At 45.3% G+C, this 13,269-nt stretch overlaps 2 protein-coding genes across 2 annotated transcripts in view; both read left to right on the forward strand.

The window, feature by feature from the left end:
- Positions 1-2,018, forward strand: part of T265_13497 (hypothetical protein) — a gene marked incomplete at both ends in the record, with an annotated part of 38,254 nt that extends 36,236 nt beyond the window's left edge. Inside the window, 1 exon segment of the mRNA XM_009169112.1 lies at positions 1,661-2,018. Within this exon segment, the coding sequence (XP_009167376.1) occupies positions 1,661-1,939 (279 nt within the window).
- Positions 2,019-8,411: 6,393 nt separating this feature from the next.
- On the forward strand, positions 8,412-9,686 carry T265_04368 (hypothetical protein; the record flags this gene model as incomplete). The annotated part of the gene is made up of 1 exon (XM_009169089.1): positions 8,412-9,686. One exon carries the CDS (start codon positions 8,412-8,414, stop codon positions 9,684-9,686), a length of 1,275 nt encoding a protein of 424 aa, XP_009167353.1.
- Between the last annotated feature and the right edge of the window lie 3,583 nt (positions 9,687-13,269).

The following is a 13,269-nucleotide window of genomic DNA, read 5'->3' on the forward strand; positions in this document are numbered from 1 at the left end:
ATAGTCTGTCGGTGCGTACGCTTAGTTAACGAACGATAACGTTGTGACGTCGTATAATGGTTACGCCCGCACTGAGCCTGCCAGACTGCGCGATGAGGAGAAGATGGAGAACTCGGGACACGGCTGTATTGTCAGGACAAAACATACAGAGCTTCTGTGCAAATATATCGGATGACTAAGTGGCCAGATATGCTTGTTCACTTGTTCGTTCTGTACAGCCAATGGCGGTGTTCCGGCCGTGAGCAATTTCAGCCCCACTCCACTAGTCTTATGTTGCTAAGCCGTGTTAGGTAAGCTCCGCCAACGCACTTGCTATCCGAAACGTGTCGTACGGATGGTGACCTTGGGGGTGCGTCACTCCCTGCACATGTGCTTTTTTCACGTCTGGGCGCATCTTGACAGGTATATTTTCGGAGTACGATTTCTGTTGACCTTGAGAATCCTCACCACCCGGACAGTGTGGAGTCGACTTCATTCAGCCCGTCGGTTTGGCACGCGATTCACACATCCGCGAGCCGGTTGCTAATGCCACTTCGCCTTCCGATAAGCGTAGCTGAGACGTGACATTTGAGGCTAATGACTGGGATTTTAGGAGGATTGTGGTGCAATCATAGAGAAAAATTCCTGCAAGACAACAAACATCGATGTTGCTCCCAGCTAAGGTGCGGGTTAGTGCTTCTTGTAGTCCAGCTCACCTCAGTTTTATGGTCGGTGAAGCACACAAGAGTAGTTGAACCACGGGTACGAAGTCAGGTCTTGCATTCATTTGTCATCTCGTTCAAAACGTCGCGGTAATAAGGCACAACAGTTCCAAAAACCGAATGCTTCTGATGTTTTTGGAAGTAAAACCATTTTCTGTTTCTATTTATTCTGTTAGTCGTACTGCCATTTACTGTCAGTCGAGTTGCTGTCTGTCAAATCACCATCTCCAGTTCGGTTTTGCGCTTGGGCAGTACCACCTGTCACCCTATCAGGACCGCACGTCTCCATATCCTTAGCCGCCCTCACTAAGTGCGTTGTGCTGCAACCTTCTTGTTTGATTGTTTTCTAGGGACATCTGCTCGGTGACTAACGAGCTGGTGCACTTCTATGATTGTTAAAGAACTATGATTTCTTTTTTTCTTGTTTTTTTTGTTTCTTGTTAAAGCAATTTAATGGGGTGAGATGGCTCAGCGGTTAGAGCTCGGATCTACTGCCCGGAAAGTCCATGGTTCGAACCCGACCTCTGTCCAGCCTTGGGCAACCTGGCAGTATTCCATCCTTCGTGTGGCATGGCATCTAGGCACCGGAAGGATGTTACAGCTGAACCAAGGAACTCAGATATGTGAAGCTCAATTAACGGTCCTTCCTCTAACCTTAATTCGAACCTCCGTAGCCATTGTTCATTATGCTGCGTTTTCGAATGAACTAAGTTTGTCGTGATTTCTGTTGCATTTTGTCCGAGTACAAGGTGAGGTGGATGAATCTAAACTCTTAGATTTCTGACACCGTTCTTTCCGGTTTCTTGTGTCTGCGTTGATGTGCGATGCAAACCGGTGAATGCTGAGCCGGTAACCTCGATAGCTTTCTGTGCTGAGTTTCTACCTCAGTCGCTACCCGAATTCTTGACGCATGCTTACATTCTCGTACGACGTCCCTTCTATTTTCACCACGCAAACAGAAATCCTCCAATGTTTTCGGCCGTCCAGCACGTCGAATTCACAGATCGAGTATGGCACGCTCCTCGCGCAGCCCTAGGAGTCGTTCGTCTAGTGTTGTTCATCAAAGACCTCACGATTCCTCTCCACACACATCGACATCAGTTTCGGTCGTTGGTGCCGCCGTGGCCGAATCTGCACAAGATTCTATGGGTACTAAATTGTGCACTTCTGATCTGACCGCATTTGATTTTGAACAAGCTGTGGACCGTTTTGCCGAGCTACTTCGGTTGACCGTATAAATTGCTCGATGCCATCCCTTGCTCCCACTCTGTTGTTTTATGTCTGCCGGGACCTTTGTATAAAACACCTCGTTTTCACACATGCACTTGAGCGTTTTTTCTCTGCTTTTCTATATTGCGTTTCATAACATTAGATTATATGATATCGGATCGCCACTCGAACCCATAAGTCGGGCATAGGTGAGGAGTTTTTGTGTACTGGACAGCTATGAGGCTATGGAAACACTAGTGTGAATTCAGGCGTGTCCGACGAATGGCATTCGCTACTTGGACTAATCGCGGGAAAGCTGGACAGCCGCTCACGCATGAATACCGTGTAGGCTTGTTGAATTCCTTCGAACAAAGTCAGGTCACGTTAAGTTGCTTACGTGGTTTGACCGGCCAGTGCCAGGGACTATGAAATCCACAGCATCCCAATTCTACAGGTCCCTCAACCACCTACAACTAATTACAGTGTTGGCCGAAAAACTGAACACAGGCCGTTTGGCATGAAACTGGGTTGCACATTTCCACGTGACTTTGAACCTGATCCTTAAGTCTGCTGCCTTCTCGAAAGCCCTTTGTTACCTCAGAGATTCGAGACAGCTTGAGCTTTTTAATTACAGAATTAATGTACATGAAGGTACATCGCCTGTTTCGATTGGTCATTCTAACTCAGACTCATATACGGTTTCGCGTCTTGCTGTCTTGCTGAACTTTTCAGATCCCGGTCGTTTCTTGTCCATATACCCAGCCACTTGCATTGCTAAATGTGGAAACGATAATCGAACCAATATGTCGAACAACACAGATGCGTATGCACGCTTTGCGTATTGGGTCGTCGGTACCGAATTATGAATGCCAAGAATAAGATCGCTTTGTTTATAGCCTCTACAAAACGGTTTAATCACGTGGTTACAAACTGATCGGTGAGTAAGCATAAGAGACTGACACGTTATATCTTGCCATCGGCGGTGTGGTACTGATGAGCCAAATGCGTGCATCCTTTGGAAACCAGTGATTGAGCTATTTATAGGTGAATGCCCCTTCTAATCTGAAACATGAATTAACCTCGCGCATCCTTGTTGATGTGATATTTGAAGAACCTTCGAACCGGTCGTCTGACTCACAACTAACTAGTGCAGATAAATTTGGTTGGTCCAAAACTGATATACAGCTGATATTGCCAACGAATTCATTGCCATCCTGCACAGAGTAAAGGCGCAGTCATCAAACATATTTTTGTATCGCGAGGGCTTAACTCCAGGGACTTCCGAATGTTGAAACCTGATGCTGCAGTCAGGCCAAGTGGGCTTCTAATGGAAAAGCCTACTGGTTGAGTAGGAAAACAGGTGTGTTCTCATCTTGGCCTAATTCTTAAACACAGACGGATCGAAGGTCGATTGGTTGTTCTCCACCGAAGCTTATGGAATTCCGAAAACACAGACCTCATACCGATCCAACTAAATCTTCGCAAAGTAAATTGACGAGGTTGTCGGATGATAGTTTGAGTCCGGTCATTCAGAAAACTGCAAATATAGCACCAAAGGTTTGCCAAACTTAGCTTATCACATGGCACCGACCAATATCAAGAACATGTGTGCATAATAGATCTACACTCACTACTTATCAATATCCCCCGCATCAAACCGTCGGTTTTCAAAACTTGATCCTGCTTTGCACTAATATAGCGTAGGCTTCCGAATTCACCCAGGTAGTGTCCATGACTCTGCTGTGCACACTTCTGATAAACATTTAATGGTTGTGATAGAGAGACACGTGTTGGAGCGCTGTGTCGATAATACACTGGTGATCTCGAGGGGTAAGATCCTAGTCGTGAGGTTTATCCAAAGCCCTTGGGGACAAGACTGCCTCACGTATATGGACTCACCCATTACGCGCAGTTACGACGGATTGGTTGGACGTGATCGGAGAAACGGACGTTTCTCAAGTTTTAATCTTCTCACCGACACGGCGCACTGAGGCTGAGCTATAAATGTATCCTGGGCCGAAATGGATATCCCAACCACTCCAGTAAACAACAATGTGAAACAAAAGAAACCTAACTGTGAGTATATCTAGAAGGACCATATTTACAGAGCTCTTCAAATGGGGTGATTCAAATCGTGGAAGTTTTCAGCAACACTGTGAGTAGTGTGCTACGCCTAGACAACTGAACATCTAGTTGCATCGCTAAAAGTGACATGCGATCCCCTGAAGTTCCGGGTTCTAAACACGCACTGTTTACCGCTGTGTACGTCAGCTCACATGTAACTACGGAGAACGTTACACAAGGCGGACCTATAGGTGTCTCTATTCAAGTAAGAAGGAGCGCGTCTCCCTGTGGGTCCAGAACCTAACAATAAACGAAAACTCGGGACGCTTTCCCATTTTAACTCACATTCTCAGTTTGGCTACGGCCGTTGCAGTGTGTGTCCAAAAGAAACTCGATAGGAACCTTAAGTTACCTTGGGTATAACAAGGTGTTCACTTACTGGTCTCTAATCAAGTGGTTAGGTCTTTTTGCAGAGCCTGTAAAAATTTTCGTTGTTCGTGATTCGAGTAGCTGTGAAATGCGTGCATCTACCAGTACGTCCCCCAGTTGTGTTGTTCGAAACGGTATTCTTTGATCCTGTGAGGAACAGTACAGCTGAGACGTCCTTGACTGACTGCGCTGCTGAACAACGTCGACGACACCTGAAATTTTTTAGCAAACTGTCATCGTCAGCATTATCTTCCCAATGTCCTGTGAGGCCAAAATGTCCCTCAATATCTTCCGTGAAACATGTGCAACAGTCACCTTGATCTCTGTGGCACATGTGTAGCCGGCACATTCACCGGCTCAGCTCAACAGCAACTTCAACAATTGTGCGCAAAATGGATGATAAGGCTTGTACGATTGACGAGAGGTTCCAGTGTACCCTTGGACGGTAAAGTGTATTTGGACAGCCAGCGTTGTTTGAAACGACCGATCGAATACTTTGTTGGACATGTGGTGGTCCTAACGTCTGACTTGACAAGGTCGTAGGCCTTCTGTCGAGTCAGTTGGGCGCTCAGTCTTCGCACAATGGGATAGAATTTTCGAAAGCTGTGACGTGTCCCTGATGAACTAAAGCAATCAGGCAGTTGAGTTCAGAGTACCAGTCCAAACTTTTGAGCCCCATTTAGGCATCTCGGGGTTTCAGCGATGCTGGGAAACTAATCCATGAGACTTTCCTGCAAGAGGTATGATTGCCTCAGTGGATAATGAGATTTGGTGGATGCAAAAATATGAAAGTAGATTAGGATGGTTTTTGTTTTGAGAACATGCGCAACGAAATGACACAAAAGGTTTTGCAGCTAAGATCATTGTGCGGCTAATGGACCCCGATCAGGTCAAGTGGACGGCTTATGTTTTCTACTACTTGAAACTCATTACAGAGTTGAATTTAGTTGAGATAATTTTTGACGTTCCCAGTTTCGCTGTAAACGAAATTTGGGCAATTCGGTTGTATGGGAACGCAGTACCTTTTGCGATATTTAGGGCCATACTTTTACCCGACAGATTTTGCGTTATGCCTCTGTGGAAGTTTATCTCCGAAGACTGACTTTTGTGCCCTTTTGGACGGCATGTTTTGATTTTCGGATTTTTTGTCCGCACCTGAGCACAAATGGTCCCAAATGCACTTACTGCACTCAACACAGAGAACATTTAATCCTCTCCGTTCCCGAACGAACAAGAATCGAGACATGCCATTCAGAACCAAGGCTGGTTCATTGCTTACTGAGATTCTACCTTTACATCCACAACTCCTTTTAATGCGCTAATTCATTCGAACGTTAGTTTAAACTATCCAATGTAGTCATTTTGACTATTCGCAGAAAATGCTTGTTGACCTCCAAGTTCAGTTGTAATACGCACTCATTAGCAAGCTGTCAAAACGAATTCTTACAAATTTTAAGACCAGAGTTTTATTTTGTGTACATACAGATTGCAGCAATAAGCTTACTTGGATTGAAGACCTCAGTGGCACGCAAGAGTGCATGGATGTGATATTATGATGTGCTTTGGAACCTTAATAGAGGAGCAATCCCGATCCCGCCTGTTTGTACCACTTATCCAACGAGAAAGGAAATTTCACATCACAAACAGTTTTTAATACAGAACTGTATGGTCCGGTCACCATAAGTATCCTTTGGAAATCGTTATTCACGGGTGTTTCCGAAAAGGCTGTATGAAACGCGGTCAAGCTGACATTTCATCGAGCCTAAGGACGCATTACGATAATGAAATACCCACATTCATTCACATCAGCCTGTGATAAACACTAAAAAATCATTGCCTCATTTGAACAGGGATAGCAATTTGTATGCCTTGGGATTTATTGTGCTTTTAGCCACTCTCAGTCCCAAATTTCGTATTTAAGTTTGTTTTAGGGGAGTAAAATGCACTAATTTGTGCTCCTTTTGGGGGCACCGGTCTCATGAGGAAACTGACGGCGCATCAGGTTTCCCGTAAAGCCCAATAGTGTGGACAGAATAGTCCATGTGTTTAAGTTCAAAGCGCGACATACAGTCGAAGCGTTGGTGCTTTTCGACTTCGGTTAGAATTCAACCTCGGCAACATGAAAGGCAGAACACTGTGTGTACTGTCCTAGGAACCAGTCATTTCTGCCTCACCGACATCATCTTTTCCCACCAGTCCCAGTCTGCTTGCTCGGTAAACTGATGGTGTCTCAGCATGAATGTCCCATATCTAGGTTTCCAAACCGTTCCACTGATCGGGCGTTTTACGACGGATGGCATGATCACTCGGTCACAAAATTGTTGGTTTCACAAGCATTAAGGACACTGATATGATCTTGGAAGGTTGTGTGGAAATGAAGTGAATGGTCGTTGGTTTGTTAGCTGAGATGGATAAACGATTCATCACCAATCGAGGTGACGTCATCAATGCGTTTTTGAGCGCAGCGATGGGTTGGTGGTTGTACGTTGATTAGTGTTGTGTGCATGTTATTGTACATGCTGCTAGCAGGGGTTGACCTTCGATCACGACTGGTTGTTCGGTTCGCTTGGTTGTTCTGTTATCCTGTGTCCTGATTGATCGATGATCACGTGAATTGTGAGCCTGGCTTCCCATACCCTCGTGCTCTGATCGATGCTGGAGTGACCCCTGTCGTTGACCACCCCGGATTCCGCATTGTAACCTTTGTTGATCCGACTTCCTGGTTTGTGAATCCGATATTTGGCACTTCTTGAGTGTTCCGGTGGAGGAGCGGGTCCTTTGCATGTAGGGGTGCACCGGCTGATCGAATCAGCCGTAGAATACCATGCCTCCAGAAACGTTTGCAATCAAACCGCACAGATCAGCAAACAAACCAACGACCACCTATGCTTCCTGAGCTACCAACATTCTCTTCCATAGCCATGAAGTGAATGTCAGATGCTATGGTTGATCAGATTTCTTATCTTTATTGAACAATCTTCGGTGGCTTATACTGGCTGACCGCCTATCCTAGACAACACTACAAGCCAGTCTCCGGATGCTACTACCTACCGTTCAACTATCCGCTAAACACAAGCGGGCGTGGAATGTAGTGCACATAGCGGTATGAGTTTAAACTATAATTCGAGGCTTAGAATAAGTCATACCGACATTGGGCCACTAAAATCGCTGGAATACTCAGCCGTAACCCTGGGGAACTGATAGAGTGATGACCAATCAAAGCACAACCAACATGAGTGAAATAACGGATGCAAAATATCAAATTACTAACCTCTGAAGGTGATCCAAATTCGCGGCAAATATCAGCCAACCGTGAGCTAGGGTAGGGAACACAGTCGACGACTAAGCCATGCGAGTGTGATGAAGATCCGGTACGGGTATGCTTGTACCGGCCTGTCAAATGTGTTATAGGACACCACAACTGTAACCTGAGCTAATCTCATCAGCAAGCGAGGTATGCGTTCCTCGGTGCGCATATGATGGTAGCATACGAACGCGCTCAACTGTTGTGTATACGCTTGTCTTTGTTTGTCTATGGACATTTCCGTGTGCTCTGACTCGATGGATCGGATGTGCAAGACCTCATCGTGGTATAAGATTACATGACTCCCAATAACGACAAGAACAGCAGCACCGAGAACAAGTTGCGTCTGGCATCTCAACCACTCCAGCGAGAATATCAGTTTTCCTCGGTCAACAAGCTACAACCAAAGCGGACACACGTGATCCACCCCTTTTACTAAGCGCGCGCTTTGTACTCCAATTTCCACTGAGTCAGTCGCTTAGCTCTTTCTCTCTCAGCATCAGTCGCCTGTCGGTAATCTGATAGGTTGCTTAAGTGGGTTGGTTAAACCAAAACCGTACAAATGCAGAGCAGACCTACCACAAAGCTAATTTGCGTCCCAGTTTGGTACGGAAATGTTGTGTTGTCTCGTTGATGGCAATTCACTGCTGCCGATAGCCTGACTACCGAACCAACAAACTATCACTTTGTTAGGAACTATACATATGTCACAAATGGATAATACTGACAAGACTCCAGTCAAGCTTCGGGTTATTGCTAGCCCTCACGCAGACAGCAGTTCAACTAGCGCACCAGATGATATCGCAGTAAGTGAGACTCGGTGTACTTGGTGCCATCGTCCCCGCAGACTGTTTACGACAGAGATTACGTCACACGCGAATTCGGACCTTGGTGAAGCACCAGTTTGCTGTTCACAAATTTGCTTTGATCAACTCCGGAGGGCCCAGTTTAAAAAGCGTCGTTGCAACACAGGATCTTCAGTTCCACTCCCATCTCTAGTAACTTCTGGAAGGCCGCCTTACGTTCCGTATTCCCACCTGGGGACAAACAAAAGTGATAGTAATGTGATCGGAAAGAGCGTTTCACCGGTCCTTTCCCAAACTATGAAGTCAATACCACAAGGAACTCGTCGACGTCTGCCCCGTGTAGCTTCAGCCGATCATCATGCCTCCGCAACTACCTCATCCAAAACGCGGGATATTATGCTAAACTCTAGCTGTTCAGTAGCACAGGAGCAAGGTGTTTTCACTCAAGCCAGTACTGTAACATGTCCTAAACCGAAAACGTTCCTCAACCAAGCTGGATATTCGCAACCCAATTCGGAAGCTACGGAACACGAATGGCCGAAAGTTTCCACCGGAAGTCCATCATTTTCGGCACTCTCGGATCTCCTCTATTTGTGGCTCACATGTGCAGAATCTTCCCAGCCATCCGCAGACCCTTATCCCCCAACATCCAACAGGCTCGGCGAAGTACCTTCAGCTTCGGTAAGTGAAACACAAGCCGAATGCTCACCCGTGATCGTTCCTGTCTTTTTGCCTGTTTTCAAGAACGCTCCGGAGATACTTGATATTCTTCACCGATATGGATTTCACTCACAGTTTGCGTGTCCTCTGAGAAAATCGTATGAAAATGCGTCCACACAAACATCATCTGATGATGACCACTCCTCGTATCATTCCACACGAACGGCGCATATGGACTCTGAAGATAGTGTTCTGGATCTGCGAATTCCAAAACCCTCGGTTGAATTCACTTCGACAACAGCCTCGTCACATCGCAACGCACCAGTACGTTTGGTCCGTTGTGGAACTTGGTATCAAATGTCCAGCGTGAATGGAAAAGCTAAAAAATTGGTGAAATTTTCCCCGATTTCAAGCAAGACCACAGTCCGGAGGAGACGTGGCCAAGTGCATAAATGGCACAACAGAAGTGTGTCGGGCCTTGTGAGAAAAGAACGGGATGTGATAGATTGGTAAACACATTTTACGACATACTTTGCTTTCTCCTAAACGTCACTATAAAGTAGCAATGAATGAGTTGTGTTAGACTTTTTGTTTATATGGCCTCGATAATGACAGGTGTCCAGTGGTGAAGCTGGAGATAGTTTGACATCCATCGACAATCGTAGCCCATTCGACGCCGAACCCGGAAAATAGCTAACATTGTCTGAAAACATAGTTACCGAGAACCGCCCCCCAAATACACAAGTCTCTTTTTGTCAGAACATACAGATAGAAAGCTGTTCCTCAGGCCACCGCTCAAAAAGGACCCGTTCCTCAAGATGCTGTTAATGCGTACAGAATAACAGGCAAAGCACGTTTGTCCTGTCAAATACTGATAACTCCTGGCCAAGCAACAGTGGTTGCTCGAACGGGTGTAAAAATTCAAGCGGAACGAGTATTTTAGGCACCAGTAAACTTATCTTAATTTCGGGCAGTGTTTTTCCTCGTGAATGCCAACGGCAGATGGACCCCATCAGTGGATGATTCTAGGTTCTCAGTCGGGATGTTTCTCAGGAAAGCTGAGCACTTGTGAATATGTGTCCGATCTAACTGAGTGCTAATCACACTGCTGATCAGCCTCTCATGGCCAACAGTTCGACTCCTGGTCGGAAGGCTGCGGATTCGAAACTCACAGTGTTCGTGAGAAACACACCGCTGCTTATTCCCAACGAGAATGAAACAGCTGTACAGTGCTTCTCGGCTGTTTACTATAGGTTGGAGTAACTGACACCACCAAATCTCGCGCCCCTCTATCACATGTAATTAGTTGAATCAGTTTACCCAAACGGCCATCGATCTTCCCCGGGAACCTAGCATTTACGGGATCATGTGCTTTATATTGTTTTTACTGGTAGTGCCAGAAGTATCCCACAGCCGTTGTTTACCTTAGAAAGCCCCCAGTCCAATGTCCTGACAAAAGTGTACTAAGCTGATCCTGATTTTTACCCTGTCTCTATGCTTTTCCGCACTTTCGTGGGCACTTCCTTGCAGGCTTTCAAACGTCATACACATCATTTGGCCAAGTTATCCTAATACTATTAGTGCACTGTTGATGATGGCCATAATACAAATCAGAAGTTATGTGCACTAATAAAGGTTTTTAGTATAGTTGACAATGGTGAGATGCCACACGTATAAAAATAAATACAATGCAAAATGGGAGCAAGTCAAAAGAGGAACTTATCGTCTGTGAGAGTTCCTTGGTGAAAGTTCGGACGGCGGGAATGTGTTTTCTCCGCAGTATGGCTGCTACACGTGTTCCATAGTTGTCCGTGCACTTGTGGGTAGTGGTTGACTTCTGCTCCCTGCGCGCGCGAGAGTCTGTGTGTTGACTGTGTTCGGTTTCCCTAATTGAATATCCGTTTGCGTGTACGTGGGCGTGTCAGCACATGAGTAGTTGCTACGCTCACCAGACGTTACAGACAATCGATGTCCGATGAGCCACCTTAATGTGACGTGGTTTGTGAGTACGAAGAAAAGACCGGTCTCGTGATCAAGTGAGCGACTGTGAGCTGAACAGTCAAGTGTGTAGGTGACTCGGTTGCCTGGTTTGGTTCACTGCAAGGACATATCAGGCTCCTCTGATTACAGTAGGAACCTGGATGTCTGGCAATGTTTTCGCCCTTAAAACAACACTTACTTTTGCAAGCTAGTTATTAAAATAATTGGCTTCACTCAGGATACCGGTCTCAGAGGAATACTGTGGATGGTCATATAGCAGCTATGCCTAATAAATGAAAGACATGACACGGTACAATACAGTCCCATTACACCATTAGTGGCCCTTCAAATCATTTGGGTCGGCAAAGGAAACATTTACGGTAAAGTGAAGAAAAGGACCCTTCGTGTGCACACAAGTGAAGAAAAACAGTGACTTTTCCTTGCTTTTTCCTTTATGCCATTTGTAAGCCCCATAAAGGATGTAGCTTACTGATCAGGTTTTCGGAGTTTAGGCTGACAAAGGGGACTCTGATACTTTCCTCTTTCTGATGATCATGACGTCACAGTGATGCACTGGAAGATTGTCTATTACTTTTGGCGGCCAATTTGGGATGCATCTGAATTCAAAAGGGCCGTCACAGTAGAACTACCACCAACGGGGGACATTGTAAACACTTGATTTGTGTCCAGGCGAGTTTCTATTCAAAATTGGTAATAAAGCCCTTTTGTAAGTGCTTTGACAGCATCCGTACATTTTGAAAAGCCGAAAACTAGACGAATTTGAATTTCATATTCTGGCCTGTACAGGCAATAAACGGGATTCAACATGGGAACAGTGCACCATATACACTGAAGCAAACATACTAGTGGGAAATTCTGTGTTGTTCGGAACAAAGGTGTCGTTACTGCAGTATATCTAGCCCGACACGTCAGACGCGAGATGTGCACCAGGCCAATTCAGCTAGAAGGATTGAAAGCAGTTTTCTTGTGCAAAGTTCAAGTGTGAGGAATTGGTTGTTGACGGCCCAAGATAGCGTGACACTGTGTAAGCTGACCGCTTTAGAGGGGGGTTGCCGTAATTTGTACACGATCTGACATGTTGTATCTGGATTAATGAAGTGTTCCATGTCTAATAGGTTAGCTAAATGGGACTCTGAATTTCGTCCCAGCAGTTGTAGTGCTGGTGGTTCATCCTTATCCTGTAGACGTAGAGTAGATGAAGTTAGGCAAAGGAACGTGTAACTTGGCAGTGCGGAACGACTTCTAGTCAGACTCACGTTTGAAATGAAATATCCGAAAAGTCTTTTGGGTATGGTTACTTTTGTTTCGGTTTTGTCCTGCATACCGAAGAGGTTAGTCGTTTTGCTTTCGGGTGTTTGTAATAGTGTGTAATTCGTATTCCAGAGTGTCAGCTAAACATAGTTTTCAAGTGTTTGCAGTCAGACAGCAGAGATCTCCTTCCTACTGTAGAGGGAATGACCCGTATTTTATCTACTCAAGATCATCTATTGATTCATATTTCTTTGGTTAGAGGTATCCATTGCACTAGTCATTGTTACGTCCACTGATGAAAGCTGGTTGTTCGTCTTTATTTTCGTGATCAGTATCATAGGACTGTCGAAATAATTTGCGAATCTGTCTAAATCTAACTCTTCGTCGATGCTACAAAATATGTTGTCGAAATACCCATGACACTAAACTGGTCCCGATATATCTTCGGTCAACTCTTTTCACAATTCTAATCATACAGATGCCAGGGATTGGTAAGCTCAGTTTTTACTCACGACTAATCAGTTTTTTGGTGAGTCTGTATTATTACAATTGAACAGTGTATTGGGGATGCAAAGCAAGAGGAATTCATTCAGCCTATCTGTTGTCGCGCAATGTTTGAAGCTTCTACCTGTGTGCATAGGTAGGCAGCATTCTTCAGCATAGGTCGGTTTATAAATAGAGAAACTGTTTCAGGTGAAACAACGGTTCAATGACTGACATTATTCTCGCCTACGTCATCATCAACATCATCATCGTCACCATCAAAGACAGCAACATCAGTGTTGGCAATGATGCTTCACTGCTGTATCTCGCCTATGTGATATCTCGCAGACTGCAGTGAGCT

Source organism: Opisthorchis viverrini (assembly GCF_000715545.1).
Source record: "Opisthorchis viverrini unplaced genomic scaffold opera_v5_71, whole genome shotgun sequence".
NCBI classification, from domain to species: domain Eukaryota; kingdom Metazoa; phylum Platyhelminthes; class Trematoda; order Opisthorchiida; family Opisthorchiidae; genus Opisthorchis; species Opisthorchis viverrini.